Source organism: Coturnix japonica, chromosome 3, assembly GCF_054131305.1.
Source record: "Coturnix japonica strain WE chromosome 3, WE-NBRP24, whole genome shotgun sequence".
Taxonomy (NCBI): Eukaryota; Metazoa; Chordata; class Aves; order Galliformes; family Phasianidae; genus Coturnix; species Coturnix japonica.
In genome coordinates, this window is record NC_140665.1 from 36,513,070 (window position 1) to 36,538,887 (window position 25,818).

The window sequence follows — 25,818 nt, forward strand, 5'->3', positions numbered from 1 at the left end:
TCTGAATATAGTGAGTTTTAGTTAGAATAAAAAGAGTCCTTAGGACAAATCCTAGGTAGAATCTGGAGAAGCATATCTAAAAGCTCTTGACTTCTTCCATTTAGAGTTCCTCAAGTTACTAATGATGGAAAATGCTGTATTTTGTGCTCAGTCACAAGTCAGGTATAAAATATATTGCATAAAATCTGAATCCTTCTTCCTTGGGCTGAAAGCAGAAGGACCCCAGAGAACTGCAGCTCTGTTGTACTTCGTACTATCCTCTACACTGTTATATAACCTTAAAATCGCTTATTATTTCCTCATTTTTATATGTAAGAGATCTTCCAAGGGAGCTTCTTGTTTATTGTTCCCATCTTTACTAGAAAATACTAATTATTTATCAATCACGTTTAAGAGCAGCATTTTCAAGACTGCTTGCACTTCAGCATTTTAATACTAATGGACAGAATCCTTACATTCTTTAATCACAATCCTTACATACATTCATCATGGTTTCTGTTTATCTACCATCAGCTTAAACACTTGAAAGAACAAATAATCTCACTAAAGCACAAACAACCTTCCAGCTTTTGCTGAAGATCAACAAATTCCTTAACCTGAGATGCAGATGACTGACACCAATCAGGAGTAGAGACTGCCTGACAACACACTGTTAAGAGCTTAAACACACATTTATCTGACCGCCGCACACAGCATTATACACATATGGTCCTAGAAATCCATACGTAACTATTTCAAAATCTACTTGCAAGGAATATTCTTTCATGTAAGACACCTAACTTAGCATCTTTCATGAAGCATTCATACCCTTTATTTACCATAGTAGGCTGACCTCATGTTTAAATGAAGCATCAGATTCATTATAGAATAAACTGGAAAGAGACATCCTATGCAACCTCTACAGCACCTTCATTTCAGTGCTGAAGATCGATCTCACTGAATGGCTCTGCGGACAACCCATGGTTATTTTTCCTCATTTACTGATCATCCTTCCTTAACTTTTATCAATGAATATAGAGATTCACTGATCTCTGAGTTATTCAGTTATATCTATCAATTGTGAAAAAGCTAGTAGTTTAAAAATAAAAAATAAAAAGAGAGATAGAAAGCAGCTGCCAAGAATTCATGGCTTTTATCTTTAAAGAGAAGAGATTATCCTGATGGTCATTAAGTATTCTTTGTGTCTGAACAAACTGCAATGCCAGTTAAAATGCATGGAGATGCTTCAGCAGTCTCTCTGGAAGAGTGACTGACATGATTTTTATTAAGAAGGAATATAAGTCAAAGTCTTTGTCATAAACACAGTCTTGACAGTAAGACTTGAAGATTTAGCTTTGAACTACCAATACTACTGCTGCTTTTTCTACAAGGATGGACAGAGACATTTGATAATGTCAAGACCATAATGCCAAAGAAGAAAGCTGAATGACTGCTACATAACACATGATGAAGTGGAGAAAAACCATTCTGAATTTATTGTCTTATCAACACTTCAGATTTACCCATATATTTTAACAACATCCAGCATAGCCATCCAACTAATAAAATAACTAATATGGACAAAAGTCTGAAACCTCAATAACACTTTGCAGTAAATTGTTCTCCGTTAGCCGTAAAATTGACATAATACAAATAGATTTTGCTGCCAGCTGTACAAAATTGAAGAGGAATGCAGAAAAATCACAGTTGTGTTAACTTGCCCTTATTTGGGGCATATCCCTTATCCCTGTTAAGGTTATCCCTTAGTAACTGTTTTGATAAACACTCCGTTTCTACACAAACAGAAGAAAGACTGGCTCAAAAACTGCCAGTTACTGGGGGGCTGCTTTTTGTTTTTTGTTTTGTATTTTTAAAGATATTATTTTAGTCCTCTTAAAAAAAGTTATCTAAAAAAAAAAAAAATTATTTTGCTCATTAAAAAAATATAAGGGAGTTTGCTGTTCCTGTTTCTTAGCCAGAAAACAAAGAGTTGCAAGATCTTCCACATAAACACTTCTGAAAGGCAATTATCATCAAGCCAGACAGATGCAGGGAGAATGAAAAATTGAAACACAAAAAAATACAGGACAGAATGGAAGAGCAAGACGATGAAACTGTCTTCCATTTCAAACATTACCAGGTTACATACATGCTTGTAAGTCAATTTCGTATTTTAAAAGCTCATTTTGTACATACTTATTATTTAGCAGTTATTTTCATGCCTGAAAGTATGTAGTAAGTAGCTATTGGGCCACAGTTGTCAACTGAATGTGTCTTTGATTTCCAAAAGAATCCATTCTTACCTATAATGCTACAGAACTGAATTTTCTATAACTGTAAACAGTAAACTTCTAAAATAAAATTTCATTTAATTAAACTGAAATGAAACTAAATTGAAAACCAAAATAAAATCTAATGAATGGATTTCTATTGCAAAGATGCAGAATTACAAAACAAAGCAAATGGTTTGAATTTTAGGTACTCCTTTATGAAGCCAAAAGTTGGAATCAATTATCCTTTTTGCCCCCTTTCAACTTGGAATATTCTATGACCCTAAAGTGCACCAATAAGGTTTTATCAAATTTTTAGTAGCATTCAAAATCTGAAATTTCAGATTACATTGAAAATAAGACTTGCTGGAAGCAAATAAATGATATTTAAAACAATATTTTGTTTTACAAGTTTTTTTTTTTGTGGACTGCTTATGTAAAAGCCTTTCAGATCTTTCAGACATACATTAAAATGACTTTCACCTGCAACCATAGATGACTTTCATTTCTATCAAACAACTCCTAAAATTATCCTGGACAGACTACTACAAGTAGGTAATTCCACATTATCTACCATGAGTGTGATTTCATTTATGCTTTTAATTCATAGCATTCAGTCATTTCTATGTTGGACAACACAGTCCCTGAATAAAAGCAGGATGTAGAAAAACATATTTAGGTTCAAGGACTGAACCCGCTGAATTTTTAGAAGCTATGCCTCTCAGAAATATCAATCACATGAATGCTCTTCTTGGGATGTTATCCTCCAATAATTTGAAAATTAGAGTATAATGGTTTTGTACACATCAGACATATGTACAGACATTATCACCTGACAAATTAAAACAGACACTTCAGTGAAATTAATTCTCATAGTTGCAATTACACCACTGTACCTACTGTTGCATTAGTACACATGGTTCCATATATGCAAAGGTGCAGGAAATTATTCAGAGTATATATTCAGAGATGGAAAGAAATCACGAGGAATGAGATGGAAGAAAAAAAAAAAAAAAAACATGTTAAAGAAAATACTCAAGTTAGTTCTGACTGAGGAAACTAAAGAATTAGTGGAAAGAAAAAAAGTGTTTTGGACAGTAATTCAATTTACCTAAAGTATATCGCACACTGACAACAACTATGATTTTCACACTTGCAAAAGCAATGCTAGGAAATTACATCTCCAGCAGCACTGGAAAACTTGAAAATGATACAAGAAGAAAAGATTGCAAACAAAGCTATGGAGTGTGAGCTGAGGAGTCTTCCACAGTCTTCTTGCATGTAGAAAGATCTGTTTTCTTAAAAATATTTGGAGAGGAGAAGATGACAATCTCCTTTCCAAAGTAACAACATCCAGGCACAGATACTAGCATAAAAACATAAATGCTAATGAGACCCTTTTGTAATTACTATGTTCTTAGGACTGCCATTTACTGGCCCCAAACCCACAGTATGAAGCTACTTAGATTTTAAATATGCCAAGAGAATCAATTCACTTACATAAAGCATTGTGCTAACATATTCCTTTACCTCTCTTAACTAACAACAGCGCTGAAGGGCATATTCAACACCATTTAAAACCTCTTTCCATGTCTCACTGTAGCCTATATCCCATGTTGAAATGAAATAACAGGAAGTTCAGTAAGGCATTATATACACACATTATCCTATATGCATTGTAGTCTCCACATCTTTCTTTAAAATTGGTATTTCATTATGCTACATTTATTCAAGGAATTCACTACAAAACAGTAAGTGCTGCAAAAATTCAGGAGATAAGTATAGCTGATGGCTCTGCTGGCACCTGCTCTTCAATAAAGAAGGCCTCTATGACACACAAAATCAAAAGACGCTCCACACTTCTTTTTCAGTATGATTGGCACTTACCTCCTATTTTATAATACACCAAGCCAAAGAACAGAAATGGAGCTACATTAAATTATAGGTTTTCAATATTTACCTTGACTGAAAAGTACAGCATGTAATTATACTTCATATAAATATCACTTGAATAAATAAACAGGCCAATAAAAATCTTACTCAAGAGTAAAAAAAAGATTTAGAAGATTGGAACAATTGGTAATGATGACAAAGACTTCTGCCAGCACCGTGCTAAATGATCTCAATTTCAATAATATTGACTTCCTGGAAAGAAGATTAAACAGTCACATAATTAGAAACACTTCAAATGCACCTTGTGTTTAATATTTCCAGCACTAGATTTATGTTACCCTTCTCCAAAAGTGACGAACTTCACATCTGTGAAAAGCCAACACGGTAGCGGAAATGAATAAAAAATAAATAATATTGATCATCTGTTTTGAGCCCTCTATGTAAAACAAGCATTGATATTTCTGGCTGAGGTAATGCTTCTATTAAAAACTCCTACTTTCAAGCACTTACAGCAATTTAGGAGAAAATTGCCCAAAAGGAAATTTATTGATTTCTCCCTTGGTCTAGTTAAGATTTCTCTTCCCACTTCCTCCCCCTCTTTCTCTGCAGAGGAGATGGAAGAAATTATTAAAAATCTGCCTGGTTATTTTAGAGCTAACTAAGTGGAGGAGAGAGGCATTTTTTCACAGGGTAAGGACTTTTTTAAGCTTTTTCTGTTACTGTATGATACGAGGAATATGAGTCATCCTTGTCACTTGAGAAAGAAGCTCACAGATAAAGAATAAGACAGACAACCAAGTGGGAAGAAAAGATGGATCAGCAGAGGAGTCATATTAAGAAAACTCCTCTGACGTCATTAAATTTAGTGCCTGAAATAGCACTGCTTATCTAGACCCAAATTCCTCCCCAGCTCAGAATGACAACGAAGCAAGCAAGACTGTATCACAGAAGTGTGGGTTCACAGGAGATGAAAATCCTAAGTAAATCATTCTAGAACGCAAAAAGTAAAAAGTGTATAGCCAGCACATCTTGGATAAATCACATTCAACTATTCCAAATGAAAGTTATTTAGAATGCCTGGAAGCTCTCCAAACAACTTGTCTTATACTTAAAGAGGAAATAAATAAATAAATAAATAAATAAATAAATAAATAAATAAAGGAGGAAAGAAAAAAGGAAAAGAAAACACAGAGAGGAAGCAGACCTCTTGCTCACTGACCTGAGACCCAGTGGGCTGACCATTCACAACAATAGCCCTGTCACAGAAGAAAGAGCATACTGACCCTGCTCTGCCAAATGCCCAAGTGATCTTCAGGGAATTCTGCTGTTTACTCATTGTCTCAAGGCTCCTTGTTCAGCAGACAGTGTTTCATTCTCACAGAAAGGGTAACAATGAACTGAGAACTACAGGTATTGGCCCAGTACTCTGTCTCCACAGAGACAGATACCTGTCTTTCAGACCTTTGTGATCTGAAGAAGTCATCCTCAATTCAATCTAGAATCACTACGGTTTCTAAATCCATAGTTTTATAAAATTCAATATGTTCTTTTTCAGTGAAGGAAAGTTAGAATCTGATGTGTAAAATAAAAATAATGAATTAAATGACACCGGGAATTGACAGAGAATATAGTACTAAATGTTTTACTTGCTTACCTTCATCATAAATTTCTGTAGAGCCATGAGAGGGGGAGAAAAGAGAAAACGTGAAATGAACATTTGCTTTTCACGTGTTTAAAAATGGGATTTGTTCTCTCTAAAATAGTGAGTTGGATACACAGAACTACAAATCACATTTAAAAGGAACATTTATCATTGTAATTAGTGTAATTATAGCTTGTGCTGGAAAGCAAAACAGCTGCTCAGAACAGGGCTTCATCATTTTTTAAGATTTTTTTTTTGCTTTAAATAATATACCATATTATGTACTTATGGCTTAAAGATAAAACACTACAGGCAAAATAGATGCCATACCTGATCATCTTTAAATACTTGGTCTGCATAACAATTCAATGCATGTTATAAAGTCTTGCATTCAAAGAGTAGTGCTGGGAAGAAACACTACCACTGTAACAATTTATAACACGCAAATGCAGACAAAGTTAGGAAAATGAAAGTATTAATAATATTTCATGCATTTAATTTAAAAAAAAAAAAATGAAGTGCCACACTACTGATGTTAAAGGAATGTTGGGGTTAATTTTCACAGATGTGCTTAAGAGTACAAGGAGAGGTTACTTGCAGTGATCCTGCTTACTCTGCAAAAGATCTACGGTCACTTTTTCCTCTGTTGCTCTAACTATTTCATGCTTTGATATCTGAAATTTTGAAGCTAGGGAACGAAGTCCAACAGTAAACTTCTATCTCACATTGAAAAGAGTCTAAGTTGGTAGCCTCCAGGAAACACTGTGTGCTTTCACTTCATACAGGCTTTTAAAACAGAAATGTCTGTTCTCAGAGATGCAAAAGATTTTCTAGATAAATATTAAATAAATAGGAAGAAGAGTACAGTATGAAATGATGATGTCAAAGCGTTCCTCTCTTTTGGAAAATCTCCACTAAATCTGGAATTTAGTGTTCAGGTATTTGGAAACAAATTGAGCAAAACTAAATACTAGGAACATTGACTACCATCCTCATAAAATGATTACTCAAAATATAAACATAGATCAGCAGTACAATCATTTGGGGACTATTTTCCATCCCATTTCTTGCCCCAATATTTTGTCTGCTATTGATGAGTGACTCCAGAAGCTAACCAGAAGTCCTTGCTCAGCTCAGCACATTAATTTCTCATAAAACGTTTGCAACTCAACATGTTGTCATGGTTTTCATACTTGAAAATTAAACAGTGAGAACAGACCTGTAACTTGAAATTTCTTACTGTCATTCCAGTATCCACTACTCTTGAAAGGTTTTGTTCACCAAAGACTGATACCAAAATGTTAAAGTTATACATACTGATACAGTCACCACATACAACAAAGGATTGTTGTACACTAGAAGGCAATAATCATCTCAAAGGAAGAGATCAAACTGTGATGACTTTAGTTATACACAAATCCCTTACTCTATCTGTGAAGCTGAACTCCTGACAGTAGATGTTGGTCATGTTTATGTTTGAAATTCTGTGTTATATACACCCTTACTAAGCACACAGATGTATGCAATATCCAGTATGCCATGCAAGAATAGAAACCTAAGTCTTAAGAATTAACAAGGATGTGATTTATCTGCACTACACTGCTTCCAGCTAGTTAAGGAAGAGAGGTGTGCCTAAAATTAATCTGATTAAGATATATTAAGCTGCCATTCTACTTAGAGTGAAAATAAATATACAATAGAAGCTCTGTCTTGACTACAATTATCAGCTTAAGAAACTTTCTAATTCTACACCGTCTACAGTGAATTCAAGAATCCATCTGGGGTTCTCAACTGAGCGCCCAGAAGCGAAGGAGCAAGGTAATAATGAACTACTGACATCTTTTTGGACTACAGATAAAAACTGCTGTGCTGAACGCAAACTGAAATCAGCGCGGCTCTGATGATGGAAGTCATCAAAGACAGCATTAAACTTCTATAACAAACATGTTTCTCTAACATTAAAATCTTCTCAAAAGTTATCCTGAGAGAGCTAGAACTGGTAACTAAATCCAACTGACAACTCTATACCCATATTTCAATAACTTTTTAGCTGAATAATAATTTGGGCACAAAAGATAGCGTGAGTGGTTAGTGTTATAGAAATACCATAATTGCAAAGGAATGAACTCTGAGCATACAGCAAGAGGATTAACTCCATGCCTTGCACCATGACTTAAATAATGAACAAAGCTTCATTGGAGACAAGTAGTTACTTTAACATATCTTCAGTGCCATTTAGAGTAATTCATTGCATGTCCATGATTATTAATCAGAGTGACCTTCAACCATTAATTACCTAATAAATTGAATATATTCTCTGAGAATTTTTTATTCACACTGAGTTCTTTCACCTAAAAAGTTGCAAAATGAACCACTTTTTGCAGAAACATTTTCTCTTCCGTAAAGAATTTGGGTTCAAACTTTAAATATGACTGAGTGTAGAAGGAAGTCAATGTAGGAAATCATTTATTTATTCTCATACAGATCTTGAAAAAAAATTGAGAATGGGAGAAGATAGCACTTTATGACATTAAAATGATCAATCATAGGAAGTGCAGCAACTATGGAAAGACTACTTAAAAAACTACACCTACTGCTGTATTTTCAATTACATCTGCATTTCCAAACTTAGTATACCCTGCGTTTTAGTAGATGCCGATTGCAGTCCAGGTCTAATTCATAAAACCAAGAGAAAGTGATACAAACATTTTTTTTTTAAAAACTTTCTTCTTTCCATAGCAAAACTCTGTGTAAATCTGACCACATTTTTCCTTTAACAGAATGGTAGGATTTCTAACTGCATCTCTAACTGCATAGCCTTGGCAGTTCTCCTGCAGCTTGTTTTACAGATCTGAGAATTTCAAGCTATGTTCTGGGTATCAGTAGTACTGTAAACTGAAGCTAAATGTCTACACTTTCAGTTTACATGTTTTCTGTATTTTTTAATAGCTTTGAGTGAAAGTTTAACACTTCTTTGTAAGTAAACTTCTACAACAATAGTACAAAAGAGAATCTTTAAAAACTAAGAGGCATTAACCTCTAAGTGCCTAAGAGGCACTAACCTTAGCAGCTTAGGATTAATCACATTATTCTTATTATGCTCTTTCCATGTAGCCAAGAAGTCCAGGAATGGAGCTGAAATTCATTTTTGAAGTGCAAACCAAAAATCTAAGGAGTCAAATTGTATAATAGCCCCCAACTTTTGTGAATAGTTTTATTAACACCACATCCTTAGTGTCCTCAAAAGAGACTTAAATAGCTTATTTATTTGGGAGTGAGTGATAAAGTTAGGATGATGGAAAGAATAATGGATGTCACATGCCTATGATCTAATCTAAAACTGTCAAACTTACCACACTATAAGTATCAGAAACCAATGGCTCTATGTCCAGTCACAACTGCTGCTCCCCAGGGGCCTGTCTTGGGACTAGTATTCTTTAGCATCTTTATCAAGATGCCTTATGGGAAAGAGTTCATCCCTCAGCAAGTTTGCAGATGAATGGAGCTGAATGGTGCAGTAGACACAATGATGGAAAGGGACATCACCCAAAGGGACCTGGACAGGCTTTAGGAGTGGGCCCACAAGAATCTAATGAGATTCAACATTGCCAAGTGCAAGATGTTGCACATGGGTCAAGGCAATCCCAGATATGTGTGCAGCCAGGGAAAATAACTGATTAAGAACAGCCCTACAGATAAGGACTTGAGGTGGATGAAAGGTGTGACATAAGCCAGCAATCTGCATTGTAGCCCAGAACACCAACAGTATGATGGCTGCATCAAAAAAGGGGCTTAGAGCTTTAAGACATAAAGATCAACTTGTACATGGTTTGATGAGGATAGGACAAAGGAGGAATTGTTTTAAATGGAAAGAGTAGATTTATATTAGATGTTAGGAGGAAATTTTTACTCAGAGGGCAGTGAGACGTTGGAACAGGTTGCCCAGAGATGCTGTGAATGCCTCATCCTTGGAGATGTTCAAGGTCAGCATGGATGGGGTACTGGGCAGGTTTACAACCCTGCCCACGGTTGTAACTGGATGATCTTTAAGTTCTCTTCTGAACCAAGACATTCTATGCTTCTATGATTGATTCTGCACTGAAGCAGATCTATGCTCCTTACAGTCATGCCAACAGAGATACAATAGGAAAAAAAAGTTCAAGGAATACCTCAAGCTCACTTAGTTCTTACCTAAAATATCTTCAATAATCTTAAAGTGTAATAAAGATCTGGGGACAAAATTAAAACAATAATAGTAATTGAAGTGTTGAATAGTAGGACTGGAATCATTCATTAAAAAATTTCACTAGCAGACTTTATAGGCTCAAACAGTCCAAAAGTGAATAAATTAAGCTTAACTACATGAAACTGCTTCCAATAAGTTCAGTTATTAATCTTGTCACTAAGTTGGCATGAAGTTTGCTTAACTTAGGCTCTGGGATTGGACTCCAGGTTGTCTATAGATACACAGACATAAGTGAACAGACCTTGAACACTGGAAGATGTCTTATGGAGAGCTGCATATGTTAAAATGAGGTACTTAACCTCAGTGACCAGAAATCACATGTTCTATCATCTGTGCAACTGACAGCATTCTGCTGCCATTTAAATAATTTCTATTAAAATGCATCTTTATGTTTTGTGTGTCCCTTTAATGCATTCTGGATTAATTCAGAATGTACATCTGTAAGCTACCAGGGAATCATCTGGAATTACAGAGAGTGCTAAAAGCTGCCTTGCAGGGCAAATGAGGGATGACCTGAAATGAGATCATTTCATATTTGAAGTAAAGCCAGCACTCACTTCAGCTGCATCAGATAGGAGGCTGTCTGGATTACTGAACTGATCTACTAAGAAAAGGCTCCAGCTCACGCAAGTTGCAAAGAAACATTTAGCTCTGTTGTCATGGGAAACATTTCATTTTATCATGGTTAAAGAACATACTTCTGCAAAGCAGCCTTTCTTAAAGATAAGATTCTGATGTTTCTAAATTCTGAAATTTAATTTAAAAAAAAAAAGGGGGGGGGGGGGGGGCGGGCGCAAATCTCACTGTATTTTCCAAGAATACACTCTTCAAATACTTCAGTCAAAAATCAAGCTATATTAGAGCATGAGGATTGTATATACAGATACCTGTATACTATTCAACTTCTCTATTACACTGTTTTTCTCTTTACAGCAAACCTGTTCCTAGGAATAAATTCCCAGAATCCAAAGATACAGAATCAAGTCCTCTAAGGTGTAATTAAAATGTTGGAAAAAATGAGAAGGCAATATAGCCACAACTATAGCTTTACAAATAATAATAATAATAATAAAATAAAAAAAAAAATTCAAGTTACTTCATACTGGTTTTGAAAAATATCCGATTCATTGACCATGAATAATGCCAGCATACCGATATAATGAACAGAAATTAACTTAACTGCATTTACTCATTAATAAACACTACAAGCATTTTTATATGTAGTGATATAGATAATTGGAAATACATTAGTAGAAAGTGAGCTGAAAGTCTTAAGGCACCATTTAAAATATGCACTTACCTACAGGCATGTCAAGCAAGCTATAACTTAATTCACTACTTGCTATAAACATGTAATTGCCAGAGATTAAAATTCTATAAACTCTAGCTGAAAGAAAGTAAGACCAGTGCTCTAGCAATGAAATTGGCCACAATCCAAAGGATGTCTGAATAATTTTTGATCATGTGCTGTGCAAATTAAATACAAAGAAATTATAGAGGTCTTTTAGGGTCCAAGCTTTCAGAGAGGCTTCTATCTTTTTTTTTTTTTTTTCCTTTTTTTAAGTGAACAAACAATTTTACACACAATTTTATGACCAGTAACTCATACATCTGCACATTATGATTACACTCAAAAGAAACATATGCAAACACGTCCCAAATTGGGGATTTATATTGGATGTCCACACAAATATGCATGGCATACACAGACACATTAGGAGAGGTCTTAGCAAAACATCCAGCTGAGAACTGTGCTTTGACTTCATTTGTTGTGAACTGTGATTTTTTTAAAATTCTGTAGCAGCTGTTCTCCATCTGAAATACTTAGTACATATAATAGATGCAGTTAGAAACAGTATCACCCGTTATTTATTAGTATTAATTATTGTCATGCATTTTAGGATTATGTTGTCTGTTGTCTGTATTGGAAAAGACAAGGTGGGTAACAGAATGGAGTAAAAACACTAGACAGCAAGGCTCAAAACTAAGAGACAATAACCACAAGAGTGCATTGCACAGTTCTAAGATCTAACTTAAAGGGAGAGATCATTGAGTTAACATGAAATTTGGTATGAAAATTCAGGAATGATCAGATCTTATATGGCCTTGTATTTGCCTCTCTTTTTGAGCCAAGCAAGTTGGAGATTCATGAGCACACAGGGTATAAGAACAGACAGCTTAGACTCAGTGGTAACATGAAACATTTGGGATCAAGTGAATAAAAGACAGAATCACATACCCATTTTTCCACATCAACTAGCTGTAGGAAGAAAAAGCAAGAAATCAGTAAATCTCTTTCTTTAAATACACCATATCAAAGTATATTTTGAACTTAATGTTTCACTTCCTTGGAAATGTATCTAGCATTAAAGAAAATGTATGAATAGAAGCTATTGTTTTGGCATCTTCTCTTTAAAATATCAGAGGCTCAATTTTTTTTCTCTTTATTTTATGAGAAACACTTAAAATTCTAGTTGTTCAAAATGTCCACTAAAATTTCAGATCACAGATAGTAAATGAAGACTGATGATGAATTAGTCGCACATTTTATTCTCTAGCAACTGGACAAAACTACAAAACAATTCCTCAAAAAAAAAACCAAAACATTTCTCCATGTACTCTTGAGTAAAGCTTTGTTCTAAGTGAATATTTTAGGTGTGAAAAGATTTAGTGATGGCTATTAAAGGTTTGTGATTTTAATGAAAGCTAAAAGTATGAAACCTACAACTATGGGACAAACATCAAACCTGGACCCAAGAGACTGAAGCACAAGAAAATAGAAGAAAAGAGAACTGAAACCAAAATGTCATTTTCCCACAGACAATAACAGAGAACCATTCTGAAAGCTTAAGCTTTTCTGATAAACAGCCTTTTTTTACACTAATTAAATAAACTAATTTAAAATTGCTCTCTCCAAAATTATCTGGATTATCATATAGTATCGGGAAAGTTAAACAAAACTAGAACAGATTTCAGCGGATTTGTTCTAAATACTAAAAATTGATAAATTTCTGAGGTAGATTTTTCTCTAGATTTAATACAGAAAACACTGCAGCATATCAAGCCTTCAGTGGTTTTGCTACAGGTACATATGGACCTTCTGTGAGCACGTTAAACACAACATTTGGAACTATTCAAAAAGATAACATAGTACAAATTTTGACTAATTTCTGAAACCAGTAGCAAACTATTTGGATTCCAGATGCTTCTGAAATTACTGTAATGGAAAACAATGAATTCAGTTCTTATCTTTAAAAATGATATTATTCAGAGCATATTTCCTCATTTTTCAATATTTTAATTTTAATTAAAATGGTTTTTCATTTTATATTTTAAAGCATTTATATATCAGCACGTTCTGCTCATACACAGAGATTTGAAACCACATCTGAACTGTGTGCTAATTAATATCAACTTGTAAGGATTTTTAATTTGATCATTCCTATCTCTCCTGTGAGATGTAGACTGCATCTAGATTTTTAATAGGAGTTCCATGAGCTTAGTAACCAACTTCAACTGCAGAAATTTCTTTCTTGCTTTTCATACATCTTTTTTCACATTATATATGCATTATGAACTCAACCATCACAAGCAATTTGACAGTGCAATGCTACTGTTCCAAAATTTAAATGAACAATTCAATCTATATCAGTTTCAGAAAGATCTCTCAAAGCTCATTGAGCATTGAGTTGTACAACCAATTATCTTATAACCACTGGATTGACTGCTCACTTTAATGGGCACTATCTAGGTTCAAAAGTCAAGTAATTATAAACCATGCATGCTACATCTATATTTGTATACCCATCTTCAAAAGGAAGCAACAATAGTCTTTGACATGTGCCAAAGGCACCTTCACTCTGTAGTTCTTGAGGACAATCACATGAACCAATTTTGTACAGTTGTCAAATCCTACAGTAATTATGAAAATAGAATACTACGAATGAATCCAAAGGAATCTGCTTCTGAAAGTATGGTCTTCCACTTAACACAATGCACACCACAATAAAATATTACATTTTCAGTTCTCAGCACATTCCATCCTTTTGCTGTGTTCCTCTGCAGAGACCTCCCAAACCAGATGTGCTCACTTTTCTCTACCCATCTGCAAGAGTGCTTTTCTAACTGCTCAAGTTATGAGAAGACATTTCTTCCCTATAGGTCACTTTGTCCAAAGTTTTAAACTTTCCTGTGTAATATATGGAATTAAAATTTTCTTAGCTTTTACTCTGTGGAACTTATACTGGAAGACAACTTCAAGGTATTTGGAATTCAATTTTAACAGTGGAAAATGTCACAAGCATGACTAGATAAATATACTTACTTGCCCTGAAATTCCTGCTGAAGTACATTCAACTAAAAGTAACTACAAGAACTCTTAACCAAGATCTAATGCAGATAAAATAAGTGTAAAGCTTACATGAATAGAAACAAAAAGGTACAATAATCACCTCATCCTAGTACTGTGTTAGTCTAATTTGTGTTAGACTTAACCTATAATTCAGATAGCAAGGAAAAAGATATCTCACAGCATCTCTAAATACAGATTCAGTTTCACACTGATAACTGCCTTCAGCTGAGAGAGCTGGGGCTGTTCATCCTGGAGAAGAGAAGGCTCCAGGGAGATGAGACGGCAGCTTTCAGTATCTAACATGTGGCTATAAGAAAGAAGCAGATGGTCTAGCATGGTCTGTTGTGATAGGACAAGGAGAAAAGATTTCAAACTAAAACAGGGGAGATTTAGACTGGATATAAGGAAGACATTTTAGACAATAAGAGCAGTGAGGTACTGGAACAGGTCTCCCATAAAGGAAGTGGATATCCCATTCTTGGGGACAGTCAAGGTCAGACTAGATAGGGCTTTAGGCAACCTGTGCTAGCTGTAGGTGTCCCTGTTCACTGAAGGGGAATTGGACTCTAAGGGTCTCTCTTCCAACTCAAATGATTCTATTTTATTCTATTTACAGACTAAAATCCATTTGTTCCCTTCTCTCAGTACACATTCAACAAATGTGTACAAAAATCAGGAAAAACAAATGTTCTAAGTTTAAAATTCTTTTAGCTACATACACTCATAAGTACTTCAACGATCTGCATTTGCAGCCCCAGTCTTCCAGCCAAGAGTTCATCTTATATTCATTTAATCCAATCTGGAAGACTGGTTTTCCAACAGTTTTTACTGCCAGATGCAGATCTCCACTGTTACATTACACAGACATAAAAGCCAGTTAAAACAGCAGGAATGTAGTTCTTTTACCTCTCTTTTCTACTGTCTAAGGATCTATGAACAAAACAGAGAGAAGTAGAGGTACTGTTCCACCACTATGGGGCATCGTTCACAAACTCACCTTTTACATTTCGACATGAAGCAAGATTACACAGAACCGCACTGACAAATACAGCACCCTTCATTATCAGTGCACAAAGCTGGAAAGTCAGCTACTTTAAACTTTACACAGCAGCCTACCATTCAGTTCTGACTTGAACACTGTCTACTTTCATCTTGCTGAGCAGCATACAAAAATATGAAACTTTGTTCTATACTATATAGGAGAACCTTAGCTGAGCAGGGTTAATAACATTACCCACTGTTTGTAAAAATGTAACATACATTATCGTGATCCACAGATTGGATTGTAACCTGAAATAATCTCACTGAATCAATGCATTCCAGCTAGTGCACACTGCATCTTCTTCCACAATTACATTCATTTTTCTGAACAGGAATAGGAACATCTTATGAGATAAGTAATGTATTTGGGGGTTTGTTGTTATTCTGTTGTTGGTTGGGACTTCTTTTTTGTTTAATTGTTGTTTGTTTCTTTTGGGTTTTTGCTTGTTTGTTTGCTTTTTTCATTTCTCAGTTGAGGAAACTGAGCACTATAATCCTCTAACCAGAATTAAGCAAGATGAAATAAGGTCTTCTTTTCTGCTACAATACTTGATTATCTTCACTGTTCACCTTGATTTCCTGCATTTAATATTCAACAAGGTAACTGATGATGAGCATTCTCTTCTCTGGACTGTCTTCCATTTTAGATTTGTATACGAAATACTTCTAGTGCTGTGCTTATATACCTGTTAGGTATAGATCCATCTCCATACACAACACTCATCAGAGAGAACTAAATTTGTCTTTCTCACAGAGTCAGTTTCTACTGACCATCATCCTGGGAAGAAAAACTTAAGTACATTACAGATCCAACAATTACATTAACCCTGGGAAAAGGCCTACCATCTATCTCCAAAACAGCAAACTAGTCTCAGATGATAAAAGTGCTCATCTTTCTGGCATCCTCATTCCAAATACACTCTCATTCCAAATACAGCACACTCAAAAGGGGAGTATATCTATCAGGCTAGAAATATTTGCTTGTCACAATTCTTTGAGATGAAATAGATAATGATTATTTTTTTCCTGTTCTTGCCTTTTCCTAAGGATTTACATAATGCAAAAATACTGCGCACGCACTCCTTGATTTCTTACAGTACTTACATTTGATCAAAGTGCAGCAGATCAAAGCCAAGTCTTATTCTTTTTGTGCCTCCTTTGAAATGGTTTGCTAACAGTCACGTCTGATGTTAAATAAGCTACACTGAGTAGAAAATGACAGTATTTGCTTTATCTAGAAAACTTTTATTCCTGTTAGCTCTGCAGCATCTCTATAATATCCAAGAAAAATCCAGACTTTAAGTAGAATGAGCTTCTAAATTACATTATCTTTTCATAAAGTTTTCTACTTCTATCTGATTCATCCATCTGCTTGATACAAAGACTCAGACGCATAAAGTGATTTGACCTTCATTTCGTTCTTTCCTTTCTTCTCCTCTTCTTTCTTTGCACTACGAATTTATGTTACACAAATTCAAAGTTTAGAAGGGCAAACCTTGCAATAAGACTATGCAGCCTTTGTCTGCCAGACATAACAGCTCCAACTCACTTCAGGACTCACCGCTGACTGGAGAAGACTTATCCTAAGAATTTCTGAGGAGAAGTGCTACTGCACTGATTTGTTACTTCAGTGAATTATGTCTGTCACCTGTAGACAAAACTAACCCCAATAAAAATTATCTAACTGCAGAAATAGTAAGATATTATTCATATGTTTTGCTTAAAAGTTTCATTAAAAAAATAATGTTTACCCACTAAGCCATGCCACTCAGTACAACATCTGAACATTTCTTGAACACCTTCGAGGTGCTGACTCCACCACCTCTCCCTGGGCAACCCAATGCATCATATGACCACTGTTTCAGAGTAGAAATTTTTCCTGATGTCCAACATGAAACTCCCTTGACACAGCTTGAGGCTGTTCCCTCTAATCCTATCATTAGTTACACAGAAGAGGCTGATCCTTACCTCACCACAACATCCTTTCAGGGAGTTATAGAGTGCAACAAGATATCTTCTGAGCCTCCTCTTCTCCAGACTAAACAATCCCAGATCTCTCAGTTACTCCTAACAAGGCTCGTTTGCCAGACCCTCACCAGCTTTGTTGCCCTTCTCTGGACATGCTCCAGGGCATCAAAATCTTTCTTCCAGTGAGGGGCTCAGAACTGAACACTGAACAGTACACAAGAACTCAGCCGTGGCTGAGTACAGAGGGACTGTCACCTCCCTGCTCCTGCTGTCGGCTCTATTTCTGATACAAGCCAGGATGCCATTGGTCTTCTTGACCACCTGTGCACACTGTTGGCTCATATTCAGCTGAGCACTGACTAGTACCTCCTGGTCTGTTTCCCCAACACATTCTTCCTGTCACTCTGTCTCAAGCCTGTAGAAGTGCATGAGGTTGTTGTAGCCAGAATTCAGGACCTCAGCACTCTGTCTCATTGAACTTCATCCTATTGGCCTCAGCCCAGCTATACAGATTGCCCAGATCCCTCTGTAAGGCCTTCCTACCCTGCAGGCAAATCAACACTTCCTGACAACCTGGTGTCACCTTAAACATAGTGAAGGTACAGTCAAACTTCTAGTCATGCTAGCAAACTTTAAAACATTTTGAGCCCATCTCAAACAGTTTTCAGATTTCAGAGACTTTATTAACTAATCTCTTGGTGAACTAGAGAGCTTTAATTGGTAGGAGCACATTTAACTACTAATTTTCAGCATTTTTCGGAGAAGTATTCAAGAAATCAGCTCATCAACACCTATTAAGAGAAAAGGAGGTTTACCATTTTCTATCTTAATGAGAGATGGATTCACTCTCCACACCATTCTACAAAAATAAAGCTGCCAGCAATGTGTGTTTTATCTTGCACTTACTAAGCAATTAACAAAGTCAAAGCTCCACAATTGGAGATGATCTGACTTATTCTAAAATCCACCAGCCACAGTTACTCTCCCTTCCAAAAATGCATCCAACTCCTTTCCTGCAGCACAGAAAACATAATCAGTTCTGCGAGGGAGCACAGATTTTCCCTGTTTCTTGAACACAAAAACAGAATTACAGATGCAAGGCACTTGTATGTGATGATTCCTTCATACAAGGCCATTCAGATTTGTGGAGAACGGCTGTATTCTGATCCTTCGGCAAAGACTACACCACATACAACACTAGACAGCAGCTTGCTGGTCAGCAGCATAGAAAAATAGTTTTATTAAAATATGGCACCAGGAGAAATGATTAATCAGCCATGACTGGATGATTAGATGGGAGTTAATAAGCTCAAGATGTAATTTACCTGGAACTGTGCTGTAACTGATGGGTATCTGCAGACCACACTTTCCTGAAAAATGAAGCTGTCAAGTACTGGCTTAGAGGTTGCAAAATATTATTTATTTATTTTAAATACAGATATGGTTTAGATAGAACAGGCACGTAACGCATGCAACCAAATGGTTGTGTTCTGTTAATAAGATCTGGCATGGATTTAACGAATGCAGAAATCTGAAGAACTCGTAGCATTTAATTACAGTGTTTTAGTACAATATTACTGAGATGTTTCACTAACAATTAATGGATGCACTTTTCTACGGTTATTTTCTCATGTTGTCTGGAAACAATTTTTTGTCTTTTTTTTTCCCCCTCACATTGTCCTAATGTAATTATTTTGGATCTGGAATTTTATTTTGGAAAGGAAAAAAAGTGGAAAGGCAGGCATGCTGTGACATCTAGAGCAAAACAAGGACATTCCAGAACATTACTAACAGAAGAAAGAAAAGCCAAACACTACTGGTGTCAGTAACGAGCCTGAACACTGATCATGCAGCCCTGCTCTGAAGTTAAGGTTTCTGTCAGCAACAATAATGAGAAAAAAAAAAAAAGAAAAACACTATCAATCTGGCAGCCATGGAAAGCACGCAGCAGATCAAAAGTTACAGCATAAATGAAGGATATGAGGTTTATCAAAAGAAATTTGGAACAGAATAAAAATAACCTCGAATAAGAATAAGATAAATATTCCAATGAAAAAGAAACTGAAAATTGTCTTTCATTATCACAATTTGAAATCCACACACACACACATATATATATATATATATATATATATATATATATATATATAAATCCACAGATTTATATTGGAAAGAACAAATCATTCAATATGCAACACTTCATATACTAACAACCTGATTAAATATGCATAGAGGCAACAGGAGTTGCTAACATCAAGCTGCAAAACAGATTAAGCTTTTAGCTAGTAATTTGCTTAAGTATCCATGTAGAGACAAGTGAATGTCATGACTCTGTGTTACTCCCTTAAATCATCACCTTCCCAGCCTCCTTTTAGTGGGAAGTGCTTATTTCTCTCTGAATCTCAAGGCTGTCAAGGACAGGTACAACAGAGTCCTGAGCAGCCTGATCTAGTGGGTGGCAATTCTACCCACAGCATTTGTTTGGAACTGGATGATCTTTAAGATCCTTTCCAACCCAAACTCTTCTGATTCTATGATTAGTCCAGTCGTGCTCATAGTCTGGACAGAACCAATAAGCCAAAATCAAACTGATGGAAAAGAAAACAGTCTGCTCAGAGCTAAGAAGTAAAAGGGTTGAAAGTTCATTTCAAGGGAAGCATCTAAACCTATAATACATTGGTTTAAATACACTCCAAATAATTATGAAAAAAGAATTTAGTAAATGCTTTCCCATGTACTCAAATACAACAATGGTTGTATTTGTAGCCTCCAAATCCTCAGGATGTTTGCAAAGTGGTCTGTGCTGAAAGACTTCCTGAGCAAGAGAATCTAAGAGGAGGAAGAGAGAAGAAAGAAACAAATGTCAAAAATGAATCCTTAAATGGTTTACCACACAAGGTCAGAATTTTTGTGCTGCACCATAAGACTCGAGAAATTATTATCTTTTTACCATGAAGAGTACCAAGTCAGTTTATTCCATAAATCCCTAGCTTGAGCTATTAAATATCCTAAAGGGATACAGTAAGGCATTATTTTGTCTACTGTTTTACATTAAGCCAAAAAAATTCCTTAAATCACCTATGAAGTGATTAGGATTTCATGAGGGGAAAAAAAATAGTAATAGAAATCACTGGGATTTCAAAAGATATCTCACTAATCCACCATATGCACTCTTTCTCCTCTCAATCCATGCCAGCGTATTTATGACAGAGAATGGATTGGGTAAGTGGGCTTCATCCCTAGTTGCCTTTACTGCAAGAAGTGTTTCCTATATTTCCTGTTTCTCAGGAATCCTCTCTAAAATCCTAATCTCTAATCCTCTCTAAAAACAGAGATTTAAATTTCACTTAGAAAACCGACTGACATAAATAAGTACTGATAGCTCAGAAAGGTCACTAACACACACACCTGCTTGTGAGGCTGTTGGCTTTAGCATAGCTACTAAAAGAAAATATTTGATGGCTCAGAAGCACTACTACCTACCATAATCTGAAAGCAAACCTTTTCAGCAAAACAACACTGCCTAGTCATCAAGGAATGGCTGAGCACCATGTCATTTTTCCATAGACAGTTTTCAGGCTTAACATTCATTAACATTCTCACTGGACCTGACACTTTAGCTGATATGTTTAAGATTCATCTAGTGACATAGCAAACATGGATTCAAATTTCTTATTGTCACTGGGAGCTGCACACATACACACATGTGAATTCTCATGACTACAGTGCCTGTCCTGTCCAGCAGTAACTGTCCAGGAAACCATACAGGTTTATCACCAAATCTGATGCTTAACACAAGCAATGCGGACATGATCCCTGCTTCTTCCAAAACTCAGCTGCGTCCCATTCTCTATTTAGGATTATAAAGGATTAATAAGAAAGAAGGGGACAGACTCTTCACTCTGTCAGAATACAACAAGAGAAAATAACGTCAGATTAAAAGATTGGAGGTGCAGATTGGATATGAGGAAGAAGTTTTATATAATAAGGTTGGCAAGGTATAAAAATAGGTTGCCCAGAGAGATGGTGGATATCCTATTCTTGGAAGCATTCAAAATCAGTCTGGACAGAGCTCTGGACAACCTATGCCATCTTTATCCATTTCTGTTAATTACAGGGGAGTTGGACTAAATGACCTTTAAAAGGTCCTTTCCAATACAAATGATTCTTTCTGTCCAGTACTATTCACATTCACAGACTTAGCTCCACCACTTCTTTCAAATGGTTCACATGTATCTGGCATTCAAATACAGCCCCTATGGGGAGGGCCATATAAACCTGAACAGCATGTAAGCCAATGATGCCTGTAGAGCATCATTATCACTAAAAGCACCCCAAGGTGTAGAACTCTGCAGAGAAAAAGAGTTAGAAACAAAGCTACATTAGGAAAACCTACTAATCACCACAGAAGGTATTGGTATGATATATCCTGGAGGATCAGCCCCCTGACACATTTCAAGAGAAGAAATTAATGCCCTGTCTAATCTTCCAGATGCAGTTGTTCTGAAGTCCTATGGAGTTGCCTGACAGCAGACGACTTTCTTGTTACGCAGCACTGCAGACACCATTAACGTTTCCCATACTCCCAGCCCATGTAACACTGACATGCAGTTCCTACACTGACAGCATTTTATACCAACCATCTGAATATACATTAAACTCACCACTATAAGCCTCAAAAAAGAGACAAAGGATCCCTCCATTTATGAAATTTTTCACACACATTTAGCTAAGTACTCCAGAAAGCTAAAGTCTGCAAAAAGTTTTTATACCACAAATGCAAATACTGATCTTTTCTCATATGTAATTTGAGGTGTTAAACACAGCATTTTAAATCAGTTCAAAAATAGCGTGGTTTAAACAAACAACTGTGAGCACTACAAAATGAGGAAAATATGATGCCTGAGTATCACGCTATCCAGATTTGAGCCCAGCTGTGAGCTCATCTGGTAATTAATGAAAAGTTGTACTAATATTACACATAAAGCAATATCAGAAAATTATCATATACAACCACAAGCAATTTCAATTCAAAAATCTTTTCTTCTATAAAGCATCAGGCTTGTCATTTTCAAGAGAATTATGCTAAGTTTTACAAAATGATATTAGCAATAAAGCAAACATTAACAAGATAGAAAATGACATTTTACCTATAAACCTTAATTTCAATCAATTCATAATATTATTTCATAACGTACTCTTCCACAGTACGTCATTACACTTTTGATATGAACTCTGCCTCATTCAAGATGCAAAACAGAAAGGTTAGTTATTATTATTTTTTTTTATTTAATCCCAGTTCCATATGCAACCAGTGTACTGGATATACAGTGTACTGGACTCAAGGGGAGACCTTATTGCTCTCTATAACTTCCTGAAGGGAGGTTGTAGTCGGCCTTTTTTCTCATGTAGACAGTGATAGAACTAGAGGGAATGGTTCCAGGCTGCAGCAGAGGAGATTCAGGCTGGACATTAGGAAATATAACTTTCGGAAAAGGTAGTCAGGCACTGGAACGCACTGCCCAGGAAGATGGTGGAGACACCGACCATGGGAGTGTTCAAGAAACGTTTGGATGTTGTACTGGGGGATATGATTTAGATGGGAAGTATTGGTGATGGTTGGACTGGATGAACTTCTAGGTCTTTTCCAACCTTGATAATTCTGTGATTCTGTGATATTCATCATAATTAAATGTCATCAAATCACAGTGCTAATTACTGTTATACTAATCTCACAGTCAGTCATTCAATTTTTACAATATTCCAGACTAAATTTCAATACACCGAGGACTAAAAAACAGATTTACTAAAATGAAAATATATGCAAATCTGACAGTCAAGTTTAAGATGTCTGAGACTTGATCCGAACATTATTTCACATTCTGTGTATAACTTCCACCAGCTGCATGCACATCTCTAAGACCTCTGTACCTGGACAAGTTAGTCGTGAGGTATCAAAACATACAAAACTAGGAATAATACAATGGTCAATTACAATTCATATGCTTGGGCAGTAATTTTGTAGCAAGACTGACCTAGTGTTTTGACTTCTCTAGAGAATTATCCGGTAGCTTTAAGAAAATAACTCTGGCTTTACATAGGATTGTTCAGCACACTGGAACAGCACCAAAATATGGGGATTTGAGGAGGCTTGTCTTTTATTTTGTCAAATGCAATTCAGAACAGTACTGCTGCAATAACTTGTGTGGTTCTCTATGAAAAATGTAACCACCCTATTTACAGTTTCTCTGTGCTTAAAATTTGTATCTTAAGGAAAAAAAAAAAAACAAAAACAAAAACAAAAAAAAACACCACCAACTCCACAACTTCACAGGGAATCTTTTCTTTACTGAATGCTGAATGTTGCAATCATTTACACTAACTAGCTAGTGATTATATAGATGGCAAGGGGATAATACCTAAGAGAACTGACTGGTAAAAAACAGAAGCAGACAATCCATTTATTTTCTCACCCAAACCGAGAGACTCACTGCAAACCTTGAGCTACCCCTACTAATCTCTCTGCCAATATTTCTCAGCAGCCTTCATGGCAGCTCACTACATCAAACTGGCAGTTTCATGTACTCCATTCAATTTCATCTGGGTGCTTTTTGTACAGATATTCTCAATTTCTTTCCCAGGTGCACTTGGAACCCAAAGCAACTCTAACTTCAATTTCTGTGCCTCATCTCTTGAAGCTACATAAAACTGCAGTTCCTGGGAAAGGCTGGTGGGGGTCATCTTCATACCAGTGTCCACCTGTCTAACTACAGAGCTTTCCCATTCTACCCCCTTGGCAGAACTGAACTGGTTGCAGTTTTCTTCGCATTCAAACCCACTGCAAAGTTCAGATGTTCCAATATGATTATTTTGTACATCCGTTTTCTGATTTCAGGACTGATACTCATAATCAAGAGGGCTTCTGGAGCAATCAAAATTTGCAAAGAAAGTCAACTTACAGTTCTGTGCTACTATCTCCATGAAAATTGTCACAGTGAAGTCAATCAGAAAAAGAGTAAAATGTGAAACTGCAGCAAATTCATCTGGTACAAAGTCATCACGTAACACTCATTAAAAGCATTTACGTTTCTTCACTGAGGTAGAAAATGTGAAATAAGATATATTCACATTTTTCTAATACTGCCCCCAAAATCATGTAGGAGTATTTCTCAGGAATTAATACCAGCACTGACAGTGCTTTACATCTTCATTACCAGGTAATGACTGGAAAGCATAGGAAACCTCAGTGGCCTGAAGCTGCTAGGAATAGCTGCTATACAAATATTCAAGGTAAAAATGCAAAAAGAAACAAACCAAAAACACATAGAAGAGTTCAGAAGTCAATATGACAACTAAGATCAACCAGTGGGAAAGTAATAGAGGATTAAACGCTACCTTTTATTTTGAATACCTTTAAACGAAATTCAGGCAGTGAGCTCACATCAAGTCTTTGGTCTTCACAATGTTCAGCAAGTATCAGTGAATGCCAGTGGGTGCCATGTTTTTCCACATGGGAGAATTCCACACATTCAATTTCACACATCCAAGCTTTGTGCTTGAGTGGCAGATGTAATTTTGTCAAACTGCATCTCTGCTGCTATCTGTCATGTGGCAACAAAATGTAACAGAATACCGGTAGGGAGATATAACCTCCACTGCCATACCACCACCATCTGCCTCTGACATCATGGGACACTATAATACAATAGGAGACTAAATTACTTTCAGATCAGCCCTTATACATAGCATATGGTGTCATTCAAAATCGTAATTACTTATACATTCACTTTCTTGCTACAAATGACATGCAATGAGATTCATATTATCAGCAGTATGCCTAATAAGTTATCAAAAGCCGTTGTTTGATGCAATTGGCCACAGAAACAACAGAGAGAAAAACAACTCTGGCTCAATGTAGAATAAGCAAATTTGGAACATCTCTCCTGCAAAAGTCATTAAAACACCATTCCCACACAGAAATACAACATTCCAACATGTGTAGCTGACTGTTATAAGTAATCAACACATGTAGTACAAAGCTTGTCCCTTAGCAGAGGAACTGAAGATCACACAAAATTTGCTGCTAAAATTGAAAAGAAAGAAAAAAGATATAAAAAACCTATAGTCTCATACTCTTCTATGTATGCCTGAGCAAGAAAAGACCATGTGCATGTTTCACATTGGCAGGACACAGCACAAAGCAGCAATGAAGTAACTTAACTCATGAACCTCTCAACCAGATGGGCTTCTCCTACCCTCTGTGCTCCTACTATATGCAACAAGAAAATCAAGATGATTTGGCACCCACTGGTCTTTTGGTAGACCAAAGTGAAACAAGAACTGGCAGAAAGTTTCTGTGAATGAACAAATTTACCATGAGTTCTCTGTCACTTCAGTGAAAACGTAATATAACATCTCTTGTGCAAAC

The 25,818-nt window shown here is 36.0% G+C and overlaps 1 protein-coding gene across 12 annotated transcripts in view; it reads right to left on the bottom strand.

Annotated features, from left to right (window-relative positions):
* RYR2 (ryanodine receptor 2) overlaps nucleotides 1-25,818 on the bottom strand; it is a 298,055-nt gene that overhangs the window by 176,827 nt on the left and 95,410 nt on the right. For 10 of the 12 annotated variants that reach the window (XR_014944723.1, XR_014944724.1, XM_085543332.1 and 7 more), the window contains exons 4-5: nucleotides 12,270-12,290; nucleotides 5,797-5,811 (exon numbers count right to left, since the gene is read on the bottom strand). The exons of 1 other annotated variant lie outside the window; for it this stretch is intronic. Coding sequence is in view for 9 of the 11 variants with exons in the window: in XM_085543332.1 (XP_085399458.1) it covers nucleotides 5,797-5,811; nucleotides 12,270-12,290 (36 nt within the window). In the remaining 2 variants the exon portion in view is untranslated. The remainder of the gene's footprint in view (nucleotides 1-5,796; nucleotides 5,812-12,269; nucleotides 12,291-25,818) is intronic. One more of the 12 variants, XM_085543326.1, reaches the window with a different exon arrangement.